General features: G+C 36.5%; 1 protein-coding gene across 1 annotated transcript in view; it reads left to right on the top strand.

Moving 5' to 3' along the window:
* LOC108317054 (cytohesin 1 interacting protein) overlaps positions 1–22,424 on the top strand; it is a 28,801-nt gene extending 6,377 nt beyond the window's left edge. Inside the window, exons 2-8 of the mRNA XM_017547227.2 lie at positions 2,920–2,969; positions 3,266–3,320; positions 6,766–6,868; positions 7,076–7,169; positions 10,005–10,074; positions 18,883–18,949; positions 21,586–22,424. Of these exons, the coding sequence (XP_017402716.1) occupies positions 2,920–2,969; positions 3,266–3,320; positions 6,766–6,868; positions 7,076–7,169; positions 10,005–10,074; positions 18,883–18,949; positions 21,586–22,052 (906 nt within the window). The 3' untranslated portion in view covers positions 22,053–22,424. The remainder of the gene's footprint in view (positions 1–2,919; positions 2,970–3,265; positions 3,321–6,765; positions 6,869–7,075; positions 7,170–10,004; positions 10,075–18,882; positions 18,950–21,585) is intronic.
* Positions 22,425–23,763: the final 1,339 nt, after the last annotated feature.

The raw sequence follows: 23,763 nt of genomic DNA, 5'->3' as shown, positions 1-23,763 counted from the left end.
CCAGGCTGGAATGCAATGGCCCTATCTTGGCTCACTGCAACCTCTGCCTCCCGGGTTGAAGCGATTCTTCTGACTTAGCTTCTCAAGTATCTGGGATTACAGGCACTGGCCATCATGTCTGACTCATTTTTGTATTTTTATAGAGACAGGGTTTTACCATGTTGGCCAGGCTGGTCCTGAACTTCTGACCTTAGTGATCTGCCCACCTAGGCTTTCCAAAGGGCTGGGATTACAGATGCGAGCCACCACACCTGGCTTTGTATGTCTTTTTTTGGAGAAATGTCTGTTGAGATCATTTGCCCATTTTTTATTTTATTTATTTTGCTGTTGAGGTATTTCTGTTCATTATATATTCTGAATACTAATCCTCTGTTAAATGAGTAGTTTGCAAATATTTTCTTCCATGCCACAGGTTGTCTTTTCATTCTGTTGATTGTTTGCTGTGCAGAATATTTTTAGTTTAATATAATCCCATTAGTTTCACTTTGCTTTTGTTGCCTGGGTTTTGAAGGTTTTATTCATAAAATCTCGTTCCAATCCAATGTGCTGAAGCATTTCCCTATGCTTTCTTCCAGTAGTTTTATTGTCTTAGATCGTACATTAAGGTTTTCATCCATTTACTCATTTTCAGTTAATTTTTGTATATATAGAGGTATGGTCTAGTTTCTTTCTTCTGCATATGGATATACAGTTGTCTGTTTTCTTTCATTTTTAAATCTTGCTACATATTATATTTTTAAATTTTACTTTATGTATTTTAGTGATTATCTTTGAATTTTTTCTATGCTATTGAATTTAATAAAGGACAATGTTGAAGACTATCTTTACATATTTATCCTGAACTTGAATATTTAACTTGGCTCTTCAGACACCTCAGTTGCTTTCATTTTTTTTAGTAGTTTATTTATTTTTATCTGTTTCTCTATTTTTAAGTTTCCATTCTATTCCAGGCCCTGTGCTGGACACTGGGGCAGAAAGTAAAACAAATAACATTCCCCAACAGGCCCAAAGCACACGGATGATTATGTACAGATATGAAGTATTTGATCCAGTGTGCATTTCATATAAATATATACACATATCTATAAATATATATAGCTCTCTATATATGGATATATGAGTAATATGATGAATACTGATAGCAAGAGTAATATTTTAAAAATATAAGCCCTTATTTATGGATGCATAAGAAACTTTTATATAAAGAATAAAAAAGCCCTACTTATGATTATAGAATTTGAATTAAGGGTGGAAAACAAGCAGATGAAGATAGTAAAAATAGATTAAGAAAATATGAGTACAATATAAGGGAGAGATTGAGAATGCTTGGAAATAAGTTTGTTGCTCTCTTCTGAAAGGAGAACCACTAATGTAAATAAATAGTCCCTATGCTTGTTAATGGTATACACAAGGTACAAAATCAGGTTACAACAAACCATATCAATCCTTGTAGGCATTCCACAGGCACTGCTTATAAATTGAAAAGAGATACTTTTTAGCAAGACTAGAGAGTCTTTTTGGGTCTGAGCAATTTATTTCAGTCTTCAGTGCGATATAAATGAGTTGAAGCCCAGAACTAACCAAAGAGAAAAATATAATTAATTACAGCAAATGGGTAAGAAGAGATCACCTCTCCATTACATTAGCTTTACTGACTGGTGGCTGAATTCGTAACACTGGTCCATTACAGGAAATTTGTGAAAATGCTGGCATTTGGTACCTGGTAATTCAAATTTCCTACAGTGGTGTAGGCTTCACTCCTAAAGAATGCCTTAATGAGCATTTCATTTGTGTAACATGTTACATGAGCATTAATATTCTACGTATTTTTCTCCTTCTGGTTTTCATCCTTTACTTATTTTGCTTTGTCTAGACTGACTATGCAGTGATCTCTTGATATTTTTGTGTTTGTGTATATGTGACAACCATTTTAGGTTGACAATTAAAAATCATGGGTTAGCTAGTAACTTATGTTTTGGGCCCTTGAACCGACACTTGAGGAGGGCTAATAAATATTTCATGAACAAACAAACCAAACAAACAAACAAAAAACAGATGAAAAAACCCACAAAAACAAAAACCTAGTGCAATTTTCCTAAAAAATAAGTTGCCACCTTTTGTCTACATTTCTTGTGTTTACAGCGATAGAGTGTGTCCTGAAAGCTTAGGTTTATATGATCTTTTCCAAAAGTGCAGAGCAATGAAGGTGATATTATTTATACCATTTATACTATTCTGAGGTTCCTTTCCTTCCTTGGCTGGAAATTGCACTGCATTCTTCCAAAACTATTACAAAAATAAATCATAAGCAGAATTGAGATTTTGAGTTCCTGGTTTCACCTGAATTGTGTTTCTGTGTGTGTCGGTTGTTTAGGGATTATTTTATCCCACTAAAAACAGTAACATAATGAACCATTATAGTAAACACAGTCATTTCATCAACATCTCCAAAAAAACTATAAAGTATTCAGGTTTCATATGCCATTCTATGTATGCTGTTTTTCTTTGGATTTCAATGTGATTACAAATTGTTATGGTTAATCTTTCAGAGGCTGTTGTAAATACACATCAGAGAAGAAGTTCTCTTTGGAAGCTTTGGAGTTTTGCCACATTATATTAACTCTTTTGCCACATTGTATTACTATCTAAGCCTCTCTTAATCTTTTAATTGGAATGCCTAGAATCCCGTCTCCCTACTCTCCTCTGCTATCACTAAAGAACTGAAATGGCTGCCTTTATGCAACAATTTCCCAGGAGTTGGACCAAAGAGGGTGATAAATAACTCTGTGTGTGTGTGTGTGTGTGTGTGTGTGTGTGTGTGTGTGTGTGTAGTGAGAGACAGAAAGAGAGATGTTTAGAACATTTTACAGTGTATCTTGAAGACCCTGAGATAACTGTATGCTTTTTTGTATTTTTCAGCTTGCTTTAACCAGATCAAGTTCTTTAAGTGACTTTTCCTGGTCTCAAAGGTAAAGAGATTGAATTATTTTTTTTTGTCTCTCCCAAAATATTTAGGAACACAGCTCTCCAGACTGTTTCTCTCTCTCTCTCTCTCTCTCTCTCACACACACTCTCGCACACACACAAAGACGCACACACACAAAGACGCACACACACACACACACACACACACAGAATCTTACATACTATAATTTACATAAATGTCAGTTATTTTTAATTGTGACAGTTATTTTTAATGATAAATCTGCGCCAAATGTGATACTTTGATTTTCATACAGTTTCTTTTTAAACCTTTTTATTACAGAAAGCTTGTTACTGTGGAGAAGCAGGATAATGAAACATTTGGATTTGAAATTCAGGTGGGCAGTTTTCACATTTTCTAGACTTCCAAGGAAGAAAGTGGCATTGGTAGGGTCATGTTATGTGCAAAAGAAAAATGAAGTTAGGCTTAGAGAATGGTAGAGTCTATGATTTTTATTCAGTGTGTGGTTATTTGGGGATAGTTTTTCAGTGTGTTGCATACTATTAAGGAAAGAAAACATTGAAGATAACATAAAACCCCCAAGATATGCTCAGCAGTTTGTGCTTCGTTGCTTCAGTCTTCCCTTAAGTCCCAGACTGATCAGAAATGGTTGGTATCAGCCAGGTCTTAGATAAGAGAGTGAAATACATTTTACAGATGTGCATTTTATATATTTGCATTTTGAATATGTTTTGCATAATCACATTTTTATACTGTATATCAGATTTTAAATATTTTACTTTGGCATTCAAGAGACACTGGAAAGACTATGTATCTGTGTGTATGGAACACATGTATTCATGGATAGCTCCTGGTACGTTTTGCTACTAAAGAGTTCATATTGTACAAAATGAGAAATGTGTAGCTTTTTTTCTCCTAATGACAATGCTTTATAATTGTTATTTGAAACACTTGAGAACATTTGGCTCTACTTGCAGATTGCCTCATGCTGTAGGAAATTTTTAAGTCTTTATAGGTTTCAGCATAATTGCCTAAGAATTTCATTGCTTATTTGCTGTCTGCTTTTTCATGACCACATTTGTAAAGTGGGTGAGGTTGGTCAAATGAAGCCTAACCCAATGAAGTGCAACAGTAGTAGCTTAAGCATTTCTGTTTTTTTTTTTTTTTCCATAGTACGTTTGCATGTCTTTTGGATGTGTTTTGCATAATCATATTCTTACACTCTATATCAGATTTTAGATCTTAGCTTTAGTGCTGCTTTCAGAAAACTTTGGTGTGATATCAGCCCCACAATTGGAAAGTCAGTGTGTATTTTAAGATTAGGAACAGGAAGCTGCTAAGCAAAACATGTTTTATGAGTAAAGAAACAAAATGAGACTCAAGCTGCAATGAAGAGAGAGAAGGCACTAGGAGAAAAGAGGATCACTTCTACTTTCTGAATTCTTCTACTTTTAAATTTGGTGAAATCTGTAATTCACCACAGTAATTGGTGAAATCCATTAGGTTTTAGAAGCATAGCACTCACTCTTATTCCCCAGTTATATGAAACACTCCTTATTCTGTTGCAGAGACACTGCTTTTTGTCACTGTTTCTATTTTAAAGGACAATTATCCTCAAGGATGTGCAGCAGTGGCTACTAAAAACAGGATAAATGACTACTCACGTTTATTTTTCTTACACTGCTATAATATATGTCACCACTTTCTTAAGGTTTTCTCCCACACCATAAACACTTATTCTCCGTGGAGCAAGAGTCAAAACTATGTCAGGCCACAGCAACACTGAACCTTTGTAGATCAACATAAACTAATGGCTATACCTCTAAATAGCAGCATGTATGTGTTATCTCCGTGATGCAGGAACCCATACCCCTGTAAATTCTCTTTGGTATATGCTCCCTATTGTCAAATACACATCATAATCTATTCCCTAGTACTCATCAGATTTGCAGCGGTCAACAAATAGGAGAAATGCTTCTGGGAACTTTTGAAGATCAGATACAACTTCATGTACCCATATTATGGATGCAGTGTGGATACATATTTTGGATCTGGTCTACCACTTTGGAAGAGACCAGATCTATGGTTCTCCATGGATGCTAGTTTTATGCTATTTATGAGAATCATGCAGCATAATAGGAATGCAGATTTTGGACTCATGCTCACCTGAATTCGTATCCTGTCAATGGTTGCCTTATGGGATCCTTAGGAGATTTAAATAAAACAATACATGTAATATACCTAGTGATGTTCCTGGTACCAACAGAAGATCCTCAAATGACAGATGTTAGAATGAAGGTCATTGGTCATGAGAAAGGACAAAGAGATCGTTGTGTCTTTAAGAAATACGGGTGATCATTGTGTCACTGGTCCCTTAATGTCACTGATCACTTAATGGGAGCTAGAAGACTAGGTAAAGGAGAGAAGTATCTGATTAATTCTTTCTGTAACTTTGGGGTTTCTATTTTTTTTTGTCTCTGTCCCTAACTCCCCAATTTTACACCCCATGTGAATATGTATGGAGGTGTCAGCTACATAAATCAGCATGTTTCTTCTGCACTGTACTCACTTTGATCTCTGGGAATGGAGGGTAGAGTCTCACTGCTAATGCAAATTGTTAGAACAGTGGTTTCCCAAAGGGGTGTCAGTTATATCTTTTGTTCATGTGCCACATGAACTAGATCAGCCTTTCATCTCCAGAAGGGTCTAGGCTGTACTGAGAAGACCCCTGGCAGGAAAGCTGTTAATGAAGTTGCTGGTAGATGGGAATGTAGTGCATGATTTTTTAAAGTCTCTTCTACATTTAAGATATGGGGATTCTAAGTGCCTTATAGATTGGATAGAAATCCTTTAGAGGTGAACATACCCAAGTTTCTAGAAGTTGCTTGCATATGGCTGACTTATGGTGCCTCAGGGATTATTGAATAAGAAGGAATGAACATCAGACATTATTTTCTTCACAAGGAAGTAGTACTTTGATGTAGCTTGATTTTAGGAATCAGATGTTTAAAAGACATACTCAGAACACTGATTTTGCTTTTAGGTGGAACTGGACTTCATAATTTAAATGTGTGAAAAAGAAAATTATATTTGTTATAGGTCATTAGGACACTATATCTCGCAAACATTTATTCAGTGTTTTTGTATAATTAAAAAAAAAAAAACCCCGCCACCACTAAACTACTTGTGCCTAATTGAGGCAAGAATCGAAGCTTAACTTTCTAATTTAGTTGGGTGACTAATGAACCGGTGAGGATTCAGGACAGGCATACCAGAGGGTGCTCAGAAATGAAGGTAATTGAGTCAATTATAGTACTTTTGAATAAATGTAGGGCAGATTGTCATTATGTGCAGAACTCTGATTTAAAATAATCATTGTTGGCATGTCTCCTTGCTGCATGTGTACAATTTCATGCTCCTATAATGAGTGTTTTAGCTTGGGAGAACCACTTACGGATTTTTCTCATTGCACTTGGCCATCGTTGTTTTATCCCATTGGGAAATGAGAAACTCAATTTTTTAAAATAAATATGTAATCATGACAGCATCAGGTGATATCTTGGGCTTGAAAATGTAAAATCTTGAGCCACTCTCATTTTACTTTCTCATGACAGATGTCTTTATGAATGGAGTTGGCTACAGATTGTCTGGTAGAATTGCAAAATTGATACCTTGATTCAGTTTATAGTGGAAATCCTTTTCAAATTGTCCTTTGAATTTACCTATTATACTGCTTAATGGTAATTGACACCATTTTATTTTTTGGCAAATAGAGGTTGAGTTTTTTAAATAGTAACTATATATCACCTTAATTTTTACAGACTTACAGGCTCCAGAATCAGAATGCCTGCTCCTCGGAAATGTTCACTTTGATATGCAAAATACAGGAGGACAGCCCAGCTCACTGTGCTGGCCTGCAAGCTGGTAACTTACATTTTTGCTCATGTTAGGAATCATTTAAATAACAAGAAAATAAAATGTTTTGAGAGTGAAGGTCAGGATGTATTTGTTGCCTTGAATTTTCTTAGCTCCTTTATGTTTTTAAGACTTGGAGCTGCTTGTTTCATTTGCATGTCAGGAGGGATTATTTAACTAACCAACATAACACTCATTTTTCTTGGCATCTCCCAGGTGATGTCCTTGCAAATATCAATGGTGTGAGCACAGAAGGTTTTACCCACAAACAAGTCGTTGACCTGATCAGATCGTCTGGAAACCTGCTAACGTAACTATCTGTTTAGTCCTGTGGGGCTTCAAAATGTTATGGTTTCTCATAATGCCTGATGAGTGAATAAATAGGCTTTTTGTTCAGCATCACAAGACAGAGGGGGGAGGCAGTGCATCGGAGCTTTAGTGCTGGGAACAAACATTATCAGTTCCTTTTGTTTCTCAAGATTCCTCAAACTTGAACACACTGTCAACATCTGAAGTCAGAGGACATATTAGCCCAAATGTCTGTGTGGGAAGGATGGCCTTTAAAATGTATTTTTTATGTCAAATCCAATTAAACTGGCACCTATTCTCTTTAAACTGGGAGGAACTAATCTAATTTCCATGGTTGATGTAATCTTGTAGCTAAAACAAATAAAAGGTCGGAAGGGCTGAGTTTTTCCTTTTATGCGACAAGCCACCTGTTTTTCTCCACTAGTGTTCCATTTGGAAGGAAGAATAGTCTGTTCAACCCTTCCCACCCTGAAACACACATACACCACATGTTCCAAATATTTCAAACTTCTTGATAGAATAGTGGCTTTTCCAATTAGAGATTTTATTGACTTTTCTACTATAACAATACCAGCACCTAATAAGATATTATTAGGGCAGTTACATGATGAAATTCACTCGTTCATTAAAATCATATTTCTTGAGCGAATACGTTTCCAGCTCTGTGATAGGCTCAGGAGAGACCAAGATAAAGACTCTCTTAGTATGTTAATAATTATGGAAGGAAATGGCTCAGAAAACCTGAAATTTAAGTAGTGTTTGTATTTCATTTATTGATAACTACAATGAGAAAAGTACAAAACAGCAATGGCGTGTCATGCTGGGTAAGGAGGCTGCTAGTTTGGCTTAGATGTGTAAAGTGTAAAGATCTTTTATAGGGAGGCAATATTTGAGTTGAGATCTAAATGAAGAGAAGGATGGTCAAATGAACCCCTGGTAAGAACCCTTCAGGCAAAGAGAGAGGTCTCTGAGTTCTCAAAATGGGCTTGGCACGTACAAGGGAAAGAGAAAAAGTCAGTGTGGTTGGTAGTTGAGGGACTAGAGAGAGTATAATAAGATATGAAGCCAGAGAGTTGGCCTGGGGGCAGACCATGGATCTGTTTGGCCATGCCAGCAAGTTTGGGTTTTATTCTGATTGAGGTGGGTCCTATATTGTCTCATTTATTCTTCACAGCCACTCGTGAGGTTAATTTTATTTCTATTTATAGATGAAGTGCCTGAAACTTAGAGAGGGCTTAGTTAAGGGCACACAACTAGTAAGTGATAGGGCCAGGATTGGACCACCTGCTCTGGATGCCAGGATCTGTCCTCTTCAGCTGCAGCTGCTCCTTGGAAGCTGCCAATAGAAAATCTGCTGAATGCTCTTCAGTGATTCTGGTCTGAAACTTCAAAGGATGCTTTTGGTGTTTGTGCAAGTAGATTTGAAAGATGGAGGTGGTAAATAATTGAGTCCAACTCTATGGGTCCTGTGAGTTCAGGGTAAAAGATGGGGCAGTTTTGCTCTAGAGAACCCTGGATCCAAAGGAGAGGAACTATGGTGAGTGTGAGGGGAGCTGTTGGTGGTTAGAGTCAGAAAGCATGTTCCACATGGGTGAAAAGGGTAAAGCACAGGTAAATAGGGGTGGCAGGTGGAGGTAATTGTTTGAAATTCAGGGAAATGGGAGACAGTCTATACAAATACTGAGGAAAATGGCCAATGAATTGTTGCAGTTTTGCCCACACACATCTATTACTTCAGCAGGTCAAACTGACATTCAATCACAATTAAACAGATTCATATGGATTCCCACTATTTCTTAGAGAGTCAAGATCACCCTAAGGAGAAAACAGACAGCATTTTGGCTTGCTACCATCTGATTATTTCTGGAATGATGTTATAAGAAATAGAGGAAAACTGAGCTCCACGTTTAATGCTTTTTCCATGCCTTGAAACATTTCCTTGCATCTTTATAGAGTTACAGCTTAATTACAAGAAGGGTCTTACTTGAACCAACACTTTAAAAATTAGTGTGTGATTCACGAATGAAATTTTTAAATCATATTCAGATTGATGGTTTAATAGTCAAAATAAAAGCCTTTAACTTGAAGACACAGAACAAATCAAATCACTTAGAATGGAACAAGTATTTTATTTTTAGAAAAGACTGTGGTGTAGGAAGAACAGAACACTGGTAAGTTGATAAATTCTAGGATTAGTGTTTGTAAACTGAATGTTTTGAGATGAAAAAGTCATATGAAGGTTACTATCTCATAGTAGTTGTAGTCTGTTTCTTCTAGTACCAAAATTATATGGAGATTTACAGAGGTAGAGGCTCCCAGAATCCTAGGGAGGAAAGAATTCCTCCCTCTTTCAGAAAGTAACATGTTAATTCACAGTTGTGAAAGCCCCTAGTGCCTACTGTTTCTGTCGTTGTGCACCTTGTGTTCAGCATGGTGTCTAGAATCTGGCACATAGTAGATGCCCAATAAATATTTACCAAATGAATGCGGTGATTCAGGCCATCCCCACAAGAACAGATTCTACTAGAGATCAGCCATCATTGTTACATGGTGACGTCTATAAAATGAGCTATAGTTTGCAAATTAACTAGGATCCTTTCTTTTAGCCACCTTCTCAAGGGGAGTTTTCCCCCATTTTCTTTCTCTGAATGTTATCAGAAGATTTGGCCTTGGTCCAGCTACTCACAGTACCATGAGAACTGTAACATTTATATTTTGTTTTCAGCATAGTGTGTGCTCAAAGTGTAGTACTCCGTAATATGGTACTTATTTAAATGAATCACTCATGTTACTCACTCCCTCCTCTTCTTCTTTTTTTTTTTTTTCCTTAAAATAGGATAGAGACTCTTAATGGAACAATGATTCTCAAAAGAATGGAGCTTGAAGCAAAGCTGCAGGTTTTAAAGGTAATTTAATTTAATGCAGTGAGGCACATTTTTCATCCTTGAATGTGTGAGTGGTAAAATAAAGATCTATTTGAGGAACTGAGATAGCCCTTGAAAAAGAAATGTCATGATGAATCTGAACTGCTGAATTATCAAGAGCCATGCAATTACCTTTGGAGGAATATCAAATTCCGCAAACCAATATAAATCACTTTCTTCCTTCCTCCTTCTGTGTGTCTATGAGGCTCAGAAAGGCAACAGGAAGGCACGCCACTCGAAGAACTCTTCATTAGTGCACCTGTGATCTCTCTTGATTTACATTTTGTTTGGAATTAAAGCAAAAAAGGTCATTATTTTCCCAAGTGTGTCAGAAGGTCTGGGTTTTTTCATTTTTTCCATGTCCTCTTTTGGTGTCCTTCTCTTCTGCCTCATTCTTAAAACCAAAACCTTATCTGTCTAATCCTGTGACTGTCCTTGAATCTGCTTTCGTTGGAAAATACACTAACAACTTCAAAGGAGAAAGAAATTATTGTCCAAGAGATAGTAGATAATGGAGGATGTTCAGTGAAAATTCCCTGGGGTGGTTTTCTGAGGCTTTTAAAAATCTCAATTTTCTGGGCTGATGAGGGTCTCCTAAGCCATGAATTCCAGACCCTCACTCAATGCATGTGAGTTAGAGTTCTAAAGACCTCTCTGCTTGTCTCAGTGACCTCTTTATCCCTATTCTCCCACTTGCGTAGCAACAAGGTAGCCAATCTGAACAGAGATTGTAGTTTACTATAGGCAGGTTGCTCATTCTGGCTTTATTTAGAAATAACTGCCATTTATTAGTTTTCTTCATGAAATATGAATTTATTAATTATTGAGCCCAAGAGAGTGAATTTTATTTTGCATCTTTTTCTTCCTCCACATCCAATTCATCACCAAGTGTTGCTTTCTTCATCTACATTGGTTTGGATACTCTTGCCACTGTGCTTATCTCTGTGCTTTTTTCAATCAATTTATAAAATTCCTTGAAAAAGCCTCTGCTCAAATTTTGATAGGAATTGAATTGTATTCATAAAATAAATGAGAGCAATTAAAATCTTTATGGCTCTTACTTTTCTCACTTTGAATTCAGGATCTTAATCTTTTTATTCGTATCTTTTATGGACTTCAAAAATATTTTGTAATTATCTTCCTATATTTTTACATATCTTTTATTTTATTTATTCTTGTGTACTTCCTCATTGTTCTTGCTATATTCGTGTTTTAAATTTTCAGCCACTTATTGCTAATGATTTTGTTTAAATTTTAAAAATCCAGTTTTGTTGAACTCCCTTTATTCTAATAATTTTTATAGTTTCTTATATTTTTATATAAATTTTATATCATTTGCAGATTATAAAATTTTTTGCCCCTTTAGCTCAATTATTGAAACTAATTATTTTTCTTCTCTTATAGCATTGGCTAGGATCATCAATATATTGTAAATAATGATAATCTTATTGTTGACCTTAAAGAAAACATTTCTAAGATTTTTGTTATTACATTTTTATGAGGAGTAAACAGTGCTTCATATTGTACTTGAATTTAATGTTAATTTGCTTTTGCAAAAGAAAGATAATCTTAGTGAACATCTTTTTTAAAAAGTTAAAACTTTTTCACCTTTTCTTAGAAAAATAAATATTGAAAACAAGAATAAAAAATAGAGTTATATTGTATGGCATAAAGTACTAACTTGCACAAAACATTATTTCATGCCTTTAAGCAATTTCTATTCTTTGCATATTTTTGCCTTGTTTCAATATACATACTTACCAATGTATGAATTTTCAGTATCTCCATCCTCTTCCAGAACATCATGAGAACCATAAAATGCTTTAAATGCCCATTTAAGGCCCTACATTCCTTACTATACTTACTTTAGAGAATTTTTATCAATTTTCTAAAAGTACAAAATACAGATTTTTCTTCTGAATAGATGGTAGTGAACGAATACACCAACTTGTTCCTTTTGATATGCCTGCTGCTGTTTGTTGCATTCCACTCTTTACCTCTGGGTTTACTTTCCTTCTTGCTGTAGTACTTCCTTCCGTGGTGGTAAGTAGATTTTTGTTGAAAAATGTTTTTATTTCACTGCTACTATTGGAAGAGAGTTTTGATGGGTAATTTATTCTAAGTAGGTGTTTAGTTCCCTTAGCGCTTTGAATTTATTGCTCCTTTCGTATTTTTGTTGATGAGAGAGCTTCTCATTGTTTTTGGCAGGTAATCTATATTTTCTGCTAAAGGTTTTAACATTTTTCCTTTTCACATGTAAGTCCTTAATTCATCCAGAATTAACTTTTGTGTATATTATGAGGTATGGGAAAAATTCCAATTTTTTAATGGGAAAATTCCAATTTAATTTTTTTCCAACTGAATAACCAGTTCTTCTGGTACCATTTATTTTGTAGTCCCCTTTTTACCCTCCAACTGACTTGCAATAAAACCTCTATTCTTTTTTTGTGTGTGTGTGACAGAGTCTTGTTCTTTCAACAGCCTGGAGTACAGTGGCACAATCTTGGCTCACTGCAATCTCCGTCTCTTGGATTCAAGCGATTTCCCTGCCTCAGCCTCCTGAGTATCTGGGACTACAGGCGTGTGCCACCACTCCTGGCTAACTTTTTTTTTTTTTTTTTTTTTGTATTTTAGTAGAGACAGGATTTCACCATGGCCAGGATGGTCTCAATCTCCTGACCTCGTGATCCGCCTGCCTCGACCTCCCAAAGTGCTGGGATTACAGATGTGAGCCACCGTCCCCGGCCAAAACCTCTATTTTTAAGCAAGTTCCACATATGCATGGATTTGCTTATAGGCTTTCTAATATGATCCATTGGTCAATTTGTTCATCCCAGATTGCCTATAATAAATCTTGTTATCACGTTGGGCATAGTTATTCTTGGTCCTTAGATCATCTATATAAATTATAAAAATAAATTATATGTAAATAAATATTGGTGTTTTGATTGATATCAAATTTTATTTATCTATTTTTGGAGACAGGGTCTTGCTCTGTTGCCCTTGCTAGAGTGCAGCAATGTGATTATAGCTCACTATAGCCTCAAACTCCTGGGTTCAAGCAATCCTCATGTCTCAGCCTCCTGAATTGTTGGGATTACAGGCCTGAGCCAACACTCACAGCTCTGATAGCACTTTATATATATATATATCAATTTGAGGAAACTGCATCATATCTCTAATAAGTTATTTGAAGATTATTTTGGGTTTACTGTAGAGATAGTAACTATCTGTTATGAATGAGTTTTGCTTCTTTTTCTTACTTTACTTCACAGCTTAGGAGCTACCATACCACAATGAATAGAAACTATAGTTGTAGGTATCCTTGTTTCATTCCTGATTTTAAAGGGAATTCTTCCTAATTTCTTTTCCATTAGGAATGAGCTATCTTTCAGGTTAAGGAGACTCCATTCTATATGAAGTTTGCTTGTAGTTTACAGTGCTTGCGTATTAAATTTTGTCAAATACTTTTATCTGCATCTGTTAAGCTGGTCTTCTTATTTATTCATTTGAAAAAATTCTGTTAATATGTGAATGACATTTAAACATATTCTAATACAAGGCTACCATTTCATTTCTAGGCTAAGCTCAACCTGGCTTAGCCTTGAAATTTATAGTTTGTAATTGTAATTACAGGCTTGATCTGTGAGTATTTTCTTTAGGATTTTAAAAGATAGCTTTGTTTTTCAGGTAGACTGGTCTATAGGTTTCTTTCCATAGATTATCTTTTTAAGTTTTGGAATCAAGTTTACTAGACCTGGGGGCTGTTTTCCTCTTCTTGTTTTCTGGTAGAATTTTTATAATACCTGAATCATTTCATTTCAGGGTTCTTTTTTCATGGGAATGCTGTTAACATACTGTTTCAATTTCTTTATTAGTTGTGAGACTACTCAGGATCTCTGTTTTTTTTTTTGTTTTTGTTTTTTAAAGCCAGTTTTAGTGACTTACGTTTTTGTTAACAAAGTTTTTAAATTTATTAACTGAGTTGACAGTAAAATATTATTCTAATATTTTAAATTTTTGTCAAAAATTGTTTGTGTGCCTCCATATTTTTTCTTGCATCTTATACCACTTTTTATGCCTTCTTTTTTTTTCTTGATACTTTTCTCCATAGGATTTTCAAGTTTTGGGTGTTTTAAAAGACCAGTATTTGTGGCAATATTTAATCCTTTTTCTGGTTGCTTTAAGATATTCTTTTGTCTTTATTCTACAGTTTTACTACAATGTAATTAATTCTGGATTAATTTCTAACTTTATACTACGTAGAACTTACAGTGTTCTTTCTGTTTAAAGACCTTCTTTAGTTTTGGAAAACTGTCAACTCAATCTTCTATACCACTACTGTATTATCTTCTGGAATTCCTATTAGACATAGTTTCTTGATTTATCTTTCATGATTCCTAATGACTGTTTCATATTTTTATCTCATTTTCTTTTTGTGTTATATTCTTTCTGAATTCCTCAGTAACATCTTCAGAAATGTTCTTGTTAGCTGTCTGTATAGAATGTGTTCTTTGTATTAAGTTATAAAAATTAGTTTGTTATAAATTGAATACTTACATGAAATAAAATTTTAAATAAAAATAGCATTTGATGTTGTATAGCTATAGATGAGACTATTGGTGTGAGGTCATATTTTTATTTATATAGACAAAATAACTTCACAATATTCTTATTTAGAATAGCATTTCTTTTCTACTGTGTATTTGCTAGCTTTTGATCAAATCTTATGAAAGCTCAATAGAAATCAACAAAATGAATCTGTTTTACCCCAAGCATTACTGATGCATATGCTTGTTTTCTTAAAATCCATTACCTTTTTATGAAAGATTTATACTTTTTGTAAGTGTGTTGTTTATTACTGAGAAATGGCTGTCCTGCCAGAAAACTGTGATTCTTATCTGTACCCACATTGACTAATAGTGAGTAGAAGTAAAGTGGACAAAAGGCAAAAAAAAAAAAAAAAAAATTAGTTTGTATCTTATTTATCTTTCAGAGGATTACAAACATTTTTATTTTAAAGTCTTTTTTTGACACTTTTTATTTTCATTTTGCTTAGAAAGAATCCATGTACCAATTATCAATTTTATTATCTTTTTTATCATTAAACATCTGTGAGTGTTTGGGGATTTAGATTGCCTACTTCCCTTGCATGTCATATAGCTTCTCCCTTCAGCACAATGTTATAATTGGATGCTTGTCCCCACTCAGCACTTCAAGGCTACCAATCCAGAGCCAGGTCTAGGGGCTTAGATGCCTTCCCTGGGGACTCAGTGAGCTGTTTGGCTCAAGTCATGAGGCTATGCTTAGGTACTCCTGCCTCTCTACGTATAAGCTGTACATAAGCCATAGCCAGCAGCAGCAGCGTTTCTCAGCCTCCTTTCCCAGCGATGGAGATTCAGCCAACATTCTTTCCTTAAGCAGAAAACCTGGCTCAGACCTTGGTTTCAGATAGGTGCATTTATACCGTATATTGCCATAGAATTTCTTTCTGCTTCTCCATATCCAGAAGACTTTAAAGTTCATTCTGCTTTCCATCTTGCATTAGAAATGTCTGTCGTATTTCTAATCTTGAAATTATGAGATTCTATTTATCTCTTGAGCCAGAAATGTTTCAGCCTGATCCATAGCCACAGTCAGCCTGGTTTCCCCTCCACACAATGACATTTACTTTGTGCATCCTTTGTAAGTGAGCATTCTGTCCCTCAGAGACTCTTCATGGGGCCACCAGCTCTTCTTTAGAAACAGTCGTCCTTTCTGAGCCACATTTTCAGGGATTCCCATTCTTCTGACCTATGATTCAAATGTTTAACATGAAAGCAACACATCCAGTGGGCTAGCTGGGAGAGCTAGTTTGTAATCTACTTCTGCTATTTACTGGGTTTGTAGTGCTTAGGGAATATTTTGCTACACTGAATCTTCATTTTCGAATCTGTAACTTTTTAGAGAAGTTATGAAAATTAAATATCATGTTATCAGTGAAAGCACAATTCAAGTATTAAAGTGCCATGGAAATGTTCAGCTGTGTGTCTTCTATAGATTGAAGGCATTGGAAACTTCTTCGGAACCACTGTGTGATAGCTGAGAGTTGATTTAGGAAGCCATTTTTTTCACGTATTCATTCAACCATTATTTACCGAGCAGCTGCTATGTACCTGGCACTGAACTAGGCACAGTGAGGTGATGCTGCCCAGTATGGTTAGATCTCATTTGTGCTGTAATTCTCCCCTAGTGATGAGAGTTCAGATATGTCCAGATATACAATTCTGATGTCAGTAACACAGGCAGAAACAGACACATAGGAAAATAGGGAAGCTTAGTTACAGATAAAAAACCCTTAGTCACTGTGACACATCTGCTCTTCACACTGGTATTTTCTTGGTTTAAGTGACGACATTACTGAAATGACTGGACCAAATCAACAAATCAGATATTGAAAAACCTTTATTAAAAAAAAAAAAAGACTAAATGGCCAGTGCTGACTTTGTATTTTTGGATAGTAAGTACAGAAATATAGTTTCCTCTTCTTTCTGTCTCTAGTTCTGACTGTGGACCTATCCCTGTGTTCCTCCACTGGACTCTAGTTTCTTGTAGGAAATAAATCTCTTTAAGGAAGATGAAAGGGTTGGTATGTATGCCACATACTTGCTAGCCTTATACTCCCCCTGGACTTAAGCGATCCTCCTACCTCAGCCTTGTGAGAACTTGTGTGCACCATATACCCAGCTAATTAAAAAAAAAAATATATATATATATATATATATATATATATATATATTTTTTTTTTTTTTTTTTTTTATTTTTTTTTTTTTTTTTTTTGTAGAGATAGGGTCTCACTATGTTGCCTGGGCTTGTTTCAAACTCCTGGTCTCAACCAGTCCTCCTGCTTCAACCTCCTAAAGTGCTGAGATTACAGGTGTAAGCCACTGCCCCCAGACCTCAAAGCAGTATTATAGCTATTCTAGACTATACTGTGGTACAGAAAAAACAAGAAGTTGACTGACTGAAGCATTTGATTAATTTATTGCTTGCGTTTTATATTGGCAACCATAAGGGTTGCTGTGAAATGTTACTAGTATCAGGGTTTGGAAAGTTATGCCCAGTTATTGTTCAACCTTTGAAGACTGAGGAATAAGTCATGTTCCCCTTAAGCATTTAATGATGTTCTTGCAATTTTATTATTTTCTTTTCCTTAGTCCTTGTCCAGATACATGTTTTTTTCCTTTTTTTTTTTTTTTTTTTTTTAGCCTTCATCTACTCCTTGGAGATTGCTTTGTGTGAAGGAGTGCTTGTTTCAACTAGGCTGTCTTTCCTTTGTCATAAGAGTCCACAGGCAAACCTGAGCTGTGCCCACTTGCTGGACTTGGTATAGGGACCTGAATTGGCAAAGGAAGGGGAAGAGTAGAGGATGAAGAATGGGAGACAGTGAGCCTATGGCTGAGTCTTTTCAGATGCCTTCTGCGTAGTTTTTAGACTGCCATTGCCTCAGTCCCCTCTGTGGGAAAGGTCAAGACTTGAGTACTGTCTTGCCTCATGTGGCAGCTACTTAATTCCCACTATGGGCCTCAGCTCTCATGTGCTGGGGCAACCAAGAACGGAAGCAGTTAAGAAGTCAGGGTGCTTAGCAGTGTTCTAAGTTTAGCCCACTAAGGAAGCATTTCAGATAGTTCTGTTCTCCTTTTTGGTGTGGAAAATAAATAGCTGGCTGACAGAAAAGGCTGTGTTAGGGCCTCAGGCTTGTATGTTGATGATATTTGTAGAGCATTTACTAAGTTCTAGTCAATGTTCTAAACATTTTACATCTCTTCACTCATCCAATCCTCATAACATATCCAGGGTTTAGGCTCTATTATTGTCTTCATCCTACAGATGTGGAAATCCTAGCGGGTAAATCCTTGCCTTTTCTTTTTATTTTATTATTATTATTTTTTTAAGAGACAGGGTCTCACTATGTTGCCCAGGCTGGAGTGCAGTGGCTATTCACAGGCGCGATCCCACTGCTGATCAGCACGGGAATTTTGAACTGCTCTATTTCCAACCTGGGCCGGTTCACCCCTCCTTAGGCAACCTGGTGGTCCCCCAGTCTTGGGACGTCACCATATTGATGCTGAACTTAGTGCGGACACCTGATCAGCATAGCACACTACAGCCCAGAACTCCTGGGCTCAAGCAATCCTCCCACCTCAGCCTCCTGGAGTAGCTGGGACACAAACCCAAATAATCTTTTTAAAATAATTTTTTAAAATAAAAAAATATATTGTATTGTTTTTCTTGTTGTTTTTTTTTAAAGAAAACTAAATTATTTCTTGAGAGAATAGTATTCCCAATATTCTCCTATTATAGAGCAAAAATATTTTAAATGGATGAATGGATTGGGAGTACTAGAAAAAAAATGTGAAGAAACTTAATGACAGGCCAGGTGCAGTGGCTCTTATTTCACCAGCATGTTGGGAGGCTGAGGTGTGTGGATCATGATTTCAGGAGTTTGAGACCAGCCTGGCCAACATGGTGCAACCACATCTCTACTAAAAATGTAAAAGGCTTAGTGGCAGGTGCCTGTAATCCCAGCTACTCAGGAGGCTGAGGCAGGAGAATCACTTGAAACCAGAAGGCAGAAGATGTAGTGAGCCGAGATCTCACGCTGTACTCCAGCCTGGGCGACAGAGTGAGACTCCATTTCAAAAAAAAAAAGAAAAAAATTAATGACAAATCTCAACACCTAGAATTAAATTGCTAGCTTCACTGGGGTTCCCTAATCATTATAACATTTTTTTTTTTTTAATCTCACAGCAAACCTTGAAACAAAAATGGGTGGAGTACAGATCTCTGCAGTTACAGGAACATCGTCTACTTCATGGTAAATGCAATTTCCTGTTGAGAAACCACAGTAACATTACTTCTTTCAGTATTTCTGCCTCTAAGTTGTTTTAAGATTATCATCATTCCAAGAAAAATTAGTCTAGTGCTGGTCAAAGAAACGAATCTGTGTTTCTTTGGTGTAAGCTTTGGAGTGACTGTATTCAGAGGAGGGATAAGTGAAGTCAGATCCACTATTCCACATACATGATGCATATGCACGTGGATGAACATGCTTGAAAATAGGCATCTGGAGATTTTAGATCATTGGGGAAGATTGCCTGACTTTCCTTCTACTTCAGTGAATGAATTATGTTTCTGAAAACAATCACGGCTCAGGGGCTGAATAGTTTTTAGAAGCTATTAAAGCTAGAATGGTTGCACACTTATTGGGTAGAGCTCCTGTCTTCTGTTTCAATTGCATAAATTACATTTATGCACAGAGATTCTTTTTCATGGCCCCAAAGATGAAGACAGAAATGTGTAAGATTATTGCAAGAGTAAATGCATAGTTCTTGCCACTGAGTTCATTTTTAAGGGAAGGGTTGAGTTTAAAATGTGTTAATTTGCTATTTGCTATGTGACAGATGTAAACAAAGGAATGAACTTTTATGTACAAATAATTCACTGAAACCGCTATGTGGGTATGAAATATAGGTTATCTCTTCTTTAGATAGCACCAAGCTTATGTTTCTAACCCAGAATATGTGCTAAAAGTGATAATTTGTTTACTGAAAAATATAAAAATCCTTAACTAGTCACTAATTTATGGCTTAGAGTTTTGGGATGAAGCTCTGTATATTTATTTTTTTAATTGAAGTGTTTGAAACTTATGTACAAGTTACTTCTTCATTTAATATTTTTTAAAAAATTCATAATGGATTTTTTTGGGGAGTGAAGTTTGTTAGAGAGGCAGAAATATTTAATACAAAAACTTCTTAATGGCCCTGTAAATTCAGCCACCTCCTTGCTTTCTTTAGACATGAGGGCCTTTTAGCCTCATTTTCACTTCTGGAGCATCCTGAATGGCCCAGTGAATATAGAAATTCCTGGAGTTCCACAGGAACAGCCTTGTATAGACAACATTGTTAGATCAGGATCCTCATAAAGTCGTTGTTGTACACATTTTTTGAGTGATTGAGGGGGTTCTGCTTTTTCTAGATGTATAGTAAACATCCACGGCATGTGATTCTGTAAGGCAATTGCTCTCCAATCAAAAGAAATTGATCACTCATTGCAAGGTGAAATGAAGTAGGTCATATTAGCAAAAAGGAAAGCATTACAACTAGTCACTGTAGGGCTGGCTCTACTCAACCTTGCGAATAATGTGAAAAAAGTTTCTTTTTATATTATCAACCAAGGACAAACGAGAGCAGCAGTAAAGATAACTAGCACAAAATAAAACCATTCTTCTGAAGCAGAGTAACTTACTAATTATATTTTTCCAAGGCTGATATTACAAGTTCTCTCTCTCTCTCTCTCTCTCTCTCTCTCTCTCTCTCTCTCTCTTTTTAGCAAGATACCAACCAACTCAGATAGTGTGGAAGCAGGGAGGGCAGTATGGACAGGGTGTTGTATGTGATCAACATTTGAGTTTGAAGAGCCAGATGTAGGTTATGAAGGATCAATGGAAAAAAATCAGCCAAGCAGATACAATTCAATTTCTTCAAATAAGTTATTACTTACTTGAGGACAGGGATGGTTTCTGGGTACAGTATCATTCCAGAGAATTTAGGTATTCCAAAACAAAACTTGGAATATTGAGGTTGGGAGATACATTTGATTTCACAAATCCTTTCTCTAAGAAACACTTTTGAATTACCTGTTTCATAACTGTTTTCTATATACTTCAAATAATTTTATGATAATTTTAGAATTATTTTTAAAAGACAATACTGGCCGGACACGGCAGCTCATGCCTATAATCCCAGCACTTTGGGAGGCCGAGGCGGGTGGATCAGGAGGTTGAGAGATCAAGACCATCCTGGCCAACATGGTGAAACCCTGTCTCTACTAAAAATACAAAAATTAGCTGAGTGTGGTGGTGCATGCCTGTAGTCCAGCTACTTGGGAGGCTGAAGCAGGAGAATCGCTTCAACCTGGGAGATGGAGATTGCAGTGAGCCAAGATCACGCCACTGCACTCCAGCCTGTTGACAGAGAGAGATTCCATCTAAAAAAAGAAAGAAAGAAAAAGTACCTAAGAATCAGAGAAACTAAATGGAGAAAATCCTGATAGCATTTCCCCAAAACTAATATTTATTGTATGGAACCCCATTTATTTGAGAATTTAAAAAAGGTTTCAGGGTTATTTAAATGTACAAAATGATCATTTTGGAGATTCAGATGTGACACTGGTAGACTGTCAGTTGGGTTGAACTGTTGTCATATGAAACATCTTGTTTAAATTCACTCTAATATTATAATTTTTGAACAACAGTTCGGGAAACCCTACTATAAGGTTTACCAAATGGCCTCATAAGCAGTCGTTTATTCATGCAAGCCAAAGCTCAGTGAGAAGTATTTTTCACTCTTACTCTTTCTTGTGTCATTCAAAGAGAAGTTTTGACGTAGCGTATTTATTTGTAAGGAGTGATGAACAGATCCATTTCACAGTAGACTCTTCTCTCTGCTCTAGGTGATGCAGCTAACTGCCCAAGTTTGGAAAGCATGGACTTGGATGAATCATCTTTGTTTGGACCCCTGCCCGGGCCAGGACCAGCCTTTGTGGACCGGAATCGATTATCCAGTGAGAGCAGCTGTAAGAGCTGGCTAAGCTCCATGACGATGGACAGTGAAGACGGCTACCAGATGTGTGTGTCTGAGGACTGCAGCAGGGGTGCCTTCAGTCGGCAGACGAGCACAGATGATGAGTGCTTTAGCCCCAAGGAGGGGGATGATTTTCTGAGGAGGTCATCTTCAAGGAAGACCCGAAGCATCAGTAACACCAGCAGCGGATCCATGTCTCCCTTGTGGGAGGGCAACTTCTCAAGCATGTTTGGGACCCTGCCCCGAAAGAGCAGAAAAGGAAGTGTCCGAAAGCAACTCTTGAAATTTATCCCTGGCCTTCATCGTGCTGTGGAAGAGGAAGAAAGTCGCTTTTGACAGATTGTGGTGTCCTTTCAAATTAGCTTATTTCACAAATGTCTCTAGACTCACCCAGATCTCAGCTTCGTGGGAAAGTGCAGATGAATTGCAAAACTGACATCCCATTTCACCGCAATAGTGACCTTTATTTAAATTGTTGTGTCATAGTTTTTGCTTCTTAAATCATTTTTTTCAACCCAAACATCACAAGTTCTAAGCAGACAGGGAAACTAAATAATAAGTTAAGTAATATAACAAAGCTGCAAGTGCCTACTCATTTCAGTGCTGTCTGTGAAAGCAAAACTAATATTTATTTTCTAGATTATCCTTGTGAAAAATTGACAAGATTTTGAAGTCAAGCATGAATAAAGGTGTAGCAGAATATAATAATCTGGACTATCTTCCATAGGATAATTGGTGGGTTATAAAATCTTAGGTTTGTTTATGCCTAGTAGCTCCTGAGGAGGCTTAATAATAGGCGATTTTGAATTTGTTCAAACCTGTGATGGCTTGTAAACAAAGATGACCATCAGCCCTTTCTCACATCTACCGTGACAATAAAATGGAAAGCATAAGACTTAATAGGAGGGGTCAGCCGGGTGTGGTAGCTCATACCTGTAATCCCAGCACTTTGGGAGGCCAAGGCAGGCAGATCACAAGGTCAGGAGTTCGAGACCAGCTTGAACAACATGGTGAAACTGAATCTCTACTAAAAATACAAAAATTAGCCGGGTGTGGTGGCGCGTGCCTGTAATCCCAGCTACGCAGGAGGCTGAGGCAGGAGAATTGCTTGAACCAGGGAGGTGGAGGTTGCAGTGAGCCAAGATTGTGCATCACACCACTGCACTCTAGCCTGGGTGACAGATAAGACTCCGTCTCAAAAGAAAAAACAAAACAAAAAAAACATTCAATAGGAGGGATAAGGTTCACGAGAACCATGGAAAGATGCGGTCTGAGATGGGTTCTGACAAAGATCTTAATAAAGCCTTTTTTATAGTCAGTCTAAACAAAATGGGCGGGGAGGTCATGCTTTTTGCTCCATTCAACTTTTGTTCTGCTGAATGTTAATGGCAAGTCTAGAACTTTCTGAATCCTACAGCTTCATAATTTTTTTTTTTTACAAATGTCTCACATCCAAAATGTGAGAGTTGGGAAAAGAATTTTCCTCCTGCAGATTTTTTCACGTTACTTCTCACTTTATATCATATATTCTAAATAGCTATCACCTCAGCAGCCTTTTGCCTCTTGGTTATGTTAGTATCACATTACTTCTAGCCTTTTAATTACTCTACGTTTTATTTAATATCCATTAAAGTCTATGAATTATGTGTTCTGGTGGCACAGCTGTTCATTACCTATATCCTAGAGTAGACAATATGGACTATGTAATAGTCTACTGATTTTAAGTTCTTTCTTTCTTTGTGTGTGTGTGTGTGTGTGTGTGTGTGTGTGTGCGAGAGAGAGAGAGAGAGAGAAATAGAAACACTTTAAATAGAACTGCTAAATTTAAGTAAACTGATGAAGGAATTAGTTATTCTGAGAAAAAATGGGTAGGGTAAGGAAGCATGTAGAAGAAGAAATAAATGATAAAGTATAATAAGATTTATATTTGGGACCTGCCCATTAACTCTTGAGCTGAGAAACATCCAGTGGGTTCTGCATGAGAGTCATTTATATGAAAGGCAGAGTGAGACACCTTTCACAGAAACAACAGCAATCCTGTCTACCA

The sequence above is a fragment of the Cebus imitator genome, unplaced genomic scaffold, assembly GCF_001604975.1.
Source record: "Cebus imitator isolate Cc_AM_T3 unplaced genomic scaffold, Cebus_imitator-1.0 Scaffold10, whole genome shotgun sequence".
In the NCBI taxonomy this organism is placed as follows: domain Eukaryota; kingdom Metazoa; phylum Chordata; class Mammalia; order Primates; family Cebidae; genus Cebus; species Cebus imitator.
This window is presented reverse-complemented; position numbering and strand designations above follow the sequence as displayed.